General features: G+C 37.8%; 1 protein-coding gene across 1 annotated transcript; it reads right to left on the reverse strand.

Moving 5' to 3' along the window:
* Positions 1-3,483: 3,483 nt before the first annotated feature.
* uts2d (urotensin 2 domain containing) lies at positions 3,484-5,239 on the reverse strand. Its single transcript, XM_084722253.1, has 5 exons — positions 5,085-5,239; positions 4,459-4,563; positions 4,333-4,370; positions 3,990-4,080; positions 3,484-3,862 (listed from the first exon to the last, which is right to left on the reverse strand). The coding sequence occupies exons 1-5, from the start codon at positions 5,191-5,193 to the stop codon at positions 3,837-3,839; spliced, it is 369 nt and encodes a 122-aa protein (XP_084578379.1). The 5' UTR covers positions 5,194-5,239; the 3' UTR covers positions 3,484-3,836.
* Between the last annotated feature and the right edge of the window lie 2,679 nt (positions 5,240-7,918).

Here is a 7,918-nt window from a genome sequence, read left to right on the forward strand (position 1 = left end):
ACATCATGTTGAAATAAAACTACATAAGTATTTTCCCTAAAAGTTACTCAAAGAATCAAAAGTAAAAGTACTAATTACGAACATCCCTGTCAGTGTTTTGCTATTATATATGATGTTTTACTGCTGCATTAATGTGTATGTTGCATTTGACCTAAGGTTGAACTCATTTTGATTATTTTATACATAGCTGGGTTGTTTAATCAGCATATGTATTTATGTGTGCATACGTATATAAACATAAACTTTTCATGAGCTCAGAAAAAGTTTCTTAGCTCATAAAGGAACACTTATTCCTTCAGTTTATCTGAAACATTAAAATAAATAAATAAAAATATTCAAATTTGGAGGTGCATGGTTTTCAGTGGTCAAGAATGGTATTAAAAATTGTAATCTGAAAAGGAACTAGTAACTAAAGCTGACAGATAAATGTAGTGAAGTACAATATTTGCCTCTGAGATATAGTGGAGTAGAGGTATGAAGTTTCATAAAATGGAAATACTCAAGTAAAGGGCAAGTTCCTCAAATTTCTATTTAAGAAAAATGCTCGAGTAATAATAACAATAATAATTATTGTAATAATAATATTACATTTTATTTATGAAGCACTTTTCTAGGTACTCCAAGATACTTTACAGCAGTTAAAAGAAGCAGTTGACTTAAACATGTATTTTATACGTTCTGCTGCTCCACACATCCTTGATTCTGCCCAACCACTGACCATTACTACCTGACTGACCTACCATTGGAAAAATATGACAATTTCAGACTTAGTGATGACTTATGTCATTGGACATATTTCGGTGGACCTATTTGTTGGACTACTTTACTGAACCTCTTAATTTTGTAGAGTCTATACTAATATTTGACCCATTAATTGTAGGATTGTAATCCTTTGTGTGTGTGTCTGTGTGTATACATGTACAAACTTTTACAGCCTTTGCAAGTGATTACTTGCTACTGCCACTCCAGGAGGGGAGTCTTTGAATTGCCTTTTACATGGTTTCTTCAGTTTAACTTTCATGATGTGCTTTGTTTTTGATGAGTTTTGAGGGGTTTCCAGCTTGGGTTATGTCAGAAATTGTTGTTGTGAAGTCTGGCCATGGAAGAACTGTACTTGACATGTTATTGTGTGTGTTTTACTGCTGTACTGTCGTATGAGTGACATAGAGGATGCTGGTTCATTTCCTGTGGGGATAGCTTGACAGGATGGTCTGACTCCGCTCGGTCTGTGCTCAAGTTTCTGTAACAGATAACACACATATAACACACGTCTATATCAAGTCAGTCACTCAGGGTTTTTGTGTCTAATGGCTGACAGAGCATTAAAATAATTGTATTAACTGGGCAGCTGATGACAACATGTTGGTTAGAAGATACTGCTGTCACTTGAAGACACAGAGAAAATGGTGTACTAGTGTTTATGATTCCCTGGCCTCTCACTGACAGACCCAGATAAACTCAGTACCAGGCAGTGATGTAGCACCGCTTACATTTAGATTCCAACAGGCCTACAAAAGCATCCGTCTTCGCCCAGTGAAAAAGTGTGGATGCCTCACGCAAATGCCTGTTCAAAATAATCGTGTCAGCAATGTACAAAAGCTTAACTGTTAACGTGGCACTTAATTTTTCAGACGGAGTTAATTGAAACTCATTTGTTTCATGAAATTAAAGGGATAGTTCAGATTTGGGCATTAATGTGATACTTATTCATAGTCAGTGTGTGCCTTCAATTGATGGCAGTGAGCACATTCTAGTTTGATGAAGCAGCAGGTGCACCGGTGGTGGAAACTAAGCAATGAAGTGCTGTGGACAGGGTCAGCAAAAAAATTTGTTTTTGTATGGGATGTTAGAATATTTTCACCCCTTTACTTTGCCATCAGATAGCTTTTTCTGTCTGGATATATAAGGCAAATATTGCTTTTGCCAAAACAGTAATTTTACCTCGCAGAACACAGGCCTTGCAGTTCTACTGCTGCCTCAGTCATTTAGTTTGTTTGTGTTATTTTGTGACTTGGGTGAATCTAAACTAAAAAGAATGGACAGCAAAGTAGATACACACACACCAGTTTGGCTGGGCGAGACAGTCACAAAAAAGTCCACAGGTTGACATAACTTTAAAAAATAGTCTTCTTAATTAAGACATGAGTTTTCAAACAAAAGGTGCTTACAGTGCGAAAAAAGAAATAAAGAAATAAAAATAATAATATATAAGGTGAATAAAAACAGCAGCAAATCTTTTCATCTAGGTCTAGTCTAGGACTTTCCAGCCAAGCCAAACTGATGTGCAGGTATCTCCTTTGCTGTCCATTCAAGTTTTCATTCATGTGTTCTGAGACTGACCTGTCCACAGTAGTAAATTGCCTAGCTTTCTGGGATAGAATTAAACAAATTCACATAATTATGTGATGGGGAATTTTACAAATAAATCAGTTTACATTGTAGGTATTTTTTTTTATATCTTATATCTTACCAGCTAGTATCCCGCTTCAGAATAGCACATAGTGTTAAAACAGATAGGCAAGTAATTACAAATTTACAATGAATTATTCTGAATGATTGAAAAATACAAAATGACAACAGAAAATAAAATTATTTATGTATGCCTGTTTGTCTTGAATCACTATAAAATAGTCTGTTGTACTATGGAATTAGTTCTTTGTTTCTTTCCTTTCAATATTTGAAATATAAAATTTGACATTTAAAATTAAAAATTAAAAATTAAAAATTAAAAATTTATTTATTTATGAAAACATTGGACATATACTCTTGAAGCGCTCACTGATAAAACTATTATGCCTTCTTACACAGAAGCATGCTTTATGAATTTGTCACACTGGGGATATTTATGCATGGGTTAGGCTATAGCACAGTGCCCATGTTTATGTATGCGTACATGTCTTGTGCATGTGGCTATTTTTGTGTGCAAGCATTACTAATCTCTGAAAACTGGCTCAAAGCAAAGTCAACACTTTCTTTGATGCTGTGAGTGCAGCTCTGAATCATATCGAGTCTGCTTTTACTGAAACCTCCTGTGTTCATCACTCTCTGTGTGATTCACATCATTTCACAACAGTTGTCCCTTTGTTTAGACTAAGCCTCAGCTTTGTCACCCTCCTTCAAAAGATCCAGTCAAATGAACTTCACTGTACAGTAATTCATCTGTCATCACAGATGTGCACAACGTGCCACTTTCCTTCACCTGGCCACTTTTTCATACTGTTTGAAATATTTGATATCCAAAGTAAATACAGAATAAAAGTGGGTATGAGGGTTAATAATACTGATATTTTGTCAGTTATATTTGTCTTATTTAATGAGGAATTTTGAGAAATGTCTTTTTGAACCTCTAAAAAAAAAAAGTCCATTCAGAGGTGATCCTTAAAAAAAGAGACCAAAAACTACAGATTCACATCAGAATTGTATTTATTTTGTAAAATGAACAGCAGTAACAGATGTGATGTTTGTTGGCCGTGGTACAAAAAATGTTGTGCCCGATTCTGCCACAAGAGGGCGACATAAACATAAGCAGTCAGCAAATAAAATCCCTGCTAAAATAATCAGATGTCTTTGCAGTCAAGTACATTTTGTCATAATCTGACCCTCAAGTATTTCCAGTGAGTAGCTGATTATTTACAGATTAAAGATGTACAGCCACAGTCCTTAGATCTCTCATGAGAGCACCTCGGTGCTGCAGAGGAAATTAAATGTTTATTGATGACAACTCTATATTGCTGGGATAAATACAGTGTGATCATATTACTGGTGTTTTGAGTCTTAAGGCTATGTTGGGCTTTGCAGCAACATTTCACAGTGGTCTTCCTCCTCTTGCATCTGCGTCAGACACAGTACTTCCAGAAGCAAGCTGCAGACGAAAGCAGACAAAGACTTGTAGAATGACTTACATGTAGAATGAAGATATACAGATATTATAAACTGCAAGTGTTAATCAATTTGTATATACATGTTAATGAAATACTGATTTAACTCACGTTCACCCCTCTTCCTAGTTATGGATTTGCCTTCTGCCAAACTGGCTGTGATCTCCCTCTCCAGCTCCAGGTCGTCCCTGAGTGCCCGCAGCTACAAGCAGAGATCAGAGTGATTAAACACAGTGAGACATGTTGCCGTTGTCTCGGTATTATCTCTATTCAGGAGGTTGTGTAACAGCTTTTCATTCAGAGCATCCTGTCTATATGGCATTGATTCACACTTTTTTTTAAAAATGATGCCCACATTCGTTTTGTACACTAACAACGTAGTAAGTCATGATTTTTCTTCCTAACCCACATTTCTTCCAAAGTTGCGTCAAGGTGAATCTGTAAATATCCTTACCTCCTCTAATTCAGCTAGTTTATTGGCCAGCTCAACACCTGCAGATAGAAAAATCAGTCATCATCACAGCAAAGAATATATTTATTCTAATTGTATTGGTTTCACTATTTTGTTTGTATCTCTCACCTAGAGGATTGTCCTTTTCAATGGGAACTAAGCTTTTGTGTAGTAACAGTGCTAGAATCTTGGTCTGGGGGTCTGTGTCTTCTTTTGGATTAAAAACATGGTTTTCTGCAAACACAAAGCAAATGAAAATGCACCTTTAAGCACCATAAAAAATTAAGTGATATCCATCCCATTTGCTGAAAAAAATAATAATAAATTTTATTTGTATAGCACCTTTCCTACAAGAAACACAACCCAAAGTAATACAGCAAAGAAATGACGTGCACCAAGTGCTTCGCATAAGGAAGAAGACAGAACAAACATAAAAACTGGGAAAGAATGCCATAATTGTAATTGTAAAATAACATGGAAAATACAACCCAATTGGTAATAATAGTAAAAATAAGATCAAAATTCACATGAAAATAGACATAGAATGAACATAAAAACAGGAATGGAATGCCAAAATTAATTTAAATTAGGATAGAGATAAAAAAAAAAAAACATGAGACATCTTTTAAACTGTTGCATTTTGGCCATTAAACCAGCAATGGCACCAATTTCAGGGGTGCAGTAGCTGCATGCAGCATCCTCAGCAGCATTTCCATTGCGTGCAGACCTAAATAATACAATTTTTGCACACTTACCTGGGTTAAATATGCTCCTGCCCTCCACATTCAGCACTCCTTGCAGTAGTAACAAACTCAGGAGTCCTAAGCAGTAGTTAACAACTATAACCCTATCCATAGCACTCATTGTATAGTCCCGAACTAGTGCCGCTCTATGTGCCGTCCTTCAGGCAAGGCAAGCAATCCACTGTCTTGGGTCCATCCCGTCAATATATTTATCCTTCCAGAGGCCAGGAGGAGGGGCTAGTCTGCCACTTGCGTACTAAATTAATAGCTAGTCATTGTGGGTTTCGTCAATAGGCTACCTTTTCACGTGGAACATGGCACGTCTGAGTGAAATACGGCCATCTGACATCAGCCAGTAACCCTACATCACTCTGACATGGGCAAATCAAACAGAGAGAGGAGGTTATCAATCAGCTGGTTGTTATGAGAGACCAGAATCAGATGTTCTTGGCACTTGCAAGTCTTTTTCTTTTACATTAATTGTTTCCTTAAATAGGTACACAGGAGTGTGTTGGTCTGGGGGAACATCGGGGGGGGGGGGTAAGTAAATTGGTTCAGTCTCTAAGTGCATCATAGCCGGAGACGAGCTCTTCCATCTTGGCTTCGGGACTGATTTGGAGCTGAAGGAACATCCATCACTGCGGTACAGCCGACTACCCAACACCTCCTTAAAGTTGCTGTGGTCTATTTTGTGCATCAAGGAAATCACATCCCATACATCTGCCAGAAGGGCAGCCATCGTGCTTGTGCAGTTTTAGGGAAATGAGCTGGCATTGACTCAGTTTGGCTGGTGAGGATCTCGTAAAAGGGCCGCCACGATGCACCCCTTCAGATTTGACTTAGGAGCCTGTTGACGTCTGGTGTCTCGCATCCAAGAGTCTTTCATGAATCCATCACTTTAGTCATTAAGCTTTTGAATACACAGCAGCTCATGGACATGGTGGAGAATTAAACTAGTAATGTGGAACAACCTGAAAGGTTCCAGAGAATGTTTGTTGGGGGGATCATATCACCAGTTTACAGTTTGTCACAAATAAAGACAAACTAGAGATAATTTTCTTATTGTTCATATCAATTAAATGTCAGCTCCATGCACTGAGGCCTCACTTTGTCTCTTACAGCAATATCATTCAATGCTTTTGCAACTGCAAACAATTGAACCAGTTCCAAGTTTCCATTAACAGACCAGTGTGTAGGATCTGGTGGTATCATCACCTCAAGCTCTCTTAAAATTATCAGAAATTTGCTCTTAGCTCATGACTAGGTTGGATGCAGAGACGCAAAGCGCAGCGCTATATGTCATGTTAGCAAACAAACAATACAAACAACATACAGCAGCTAAGCTAGCTTTAACATTGGACATACCTTATGGCTGTTCACAAAGATAGTAGCCCTATTCATTGATATTTTGCATTGCATCTGATTTACTGGCAAGCTGGTGGTATAAGTTTAATGTTGTTTTTCAGAGTTCTGAAACACTTTATGTGTGGTGGCACCCTCTCCCCATAGGGTAGCACAGAAAAGTTTTACCACTGATCGTGTGTGGGCACCTTCACTCTCCCCTTCCAAGTGTGTAGAACTTACTGTGGCTGCAAAACTCACGAAAAACGCTGAAGGCCCTATTTAGAGCCAGTGTGTGGTTTCTCAGTCTGGACTACTGTAGAAACATAGGAATCCCTAAAAACTTGGTATTTCACCCAGAGTGCTTTGTGCCAGTTACGCATTCTCATCGGCTCACGTTGACTCAATTCGTCACTTTTTGGATAAGCTAGCAAACCCACAACCTAAATTGTTCATTAACCTAATGTTTACCTTAATCCCAAGACTGGTGCACTTTTACTCCTCCTAATGTTGTCACGGCTGCAACCACAACTTTCACTTCCCTGCAGCTTTTCAGATGAATATTTACCTGAAACTGACCATTGGAACATTATGATGTATAGCTAAACAGTGCTAAAATACATATTGATATTTAGATGGACTAAATCGTGTTGAACAACAAATATCTACCCAGAGGGGAGGTCTGCATTCTAATATCAATGAAAGTTAGTGTCTTGCATTAATAGATTCCCAAACAGGCTTACAAGACAGACCATTAACGTCCATGTATATAGATGTGAGACCAAATAAACAGATTATATGGAAACATGAATAGTATAATCTGTGTGCCTTCATACTCGACATGCATTAAATAAACTGGTCTCACATTTACTTAAAATACGAACTGAGACATAATGGAGCTTTGCTGAAGTGTGCACTGCTACGTCCTGGAAAACCACACCCATCCGGAGATTTCTGGAGTCCCATAGAAGCATGGCTGTGCATTATGGCATACTCCATGGAAGAGGACCCGCGCCTTCCCATGATTCTCATTTCCAGCTGATTATACAATAATGAAAACATATTTATGAATAATATATTTAAGTTCTGCATATTCTGCCTATAAATCTTGCACATTGAACTTTTAATGTGTGTGACGTGTGAGCCAAAGCCATGCAGTCATTGATCCTGTTATCTGCTCCCAACAGTCCACTGCATCACTAATGAATGAAGTCAGGGCCATGTTGACCTCATAATGTGTCAATGTAAACTAACAGCAAGACTAACTTAGCATGAAGCTTAGACACAGTCTGTAGGCACCTCTTCATGTTGTTATTGACTGGCCTGCATGTGGACCACTAATACCAGTTTATTATTATTGATGTAACCATTCAATAAAAAAAAAGAAAAAAGAATGAACTTTAAGCAGGTGTAAGTGTGGTAAACACCTGCAAGTTGAAACGCTGACCACTAGAGGGAGCTATCATATTAACATAGATTAATTAGAATACCAGCTGCTGTCAGAT

Source organism: Lutjanus erythropterus, chromosome 7 (assembly GCF_056507025.1).
Source record: "Lutjanus erythropterus isolate fLutEry1 chromosome 7, fLutEry1.hap2, whole genome shotgun sequence".
NCBI lineage: Eukaryota > Metazoa > Chordata > Actinopteri > Lutjaniformes > Lutjanidae > Lutjanus > Lutjanus erythropterus.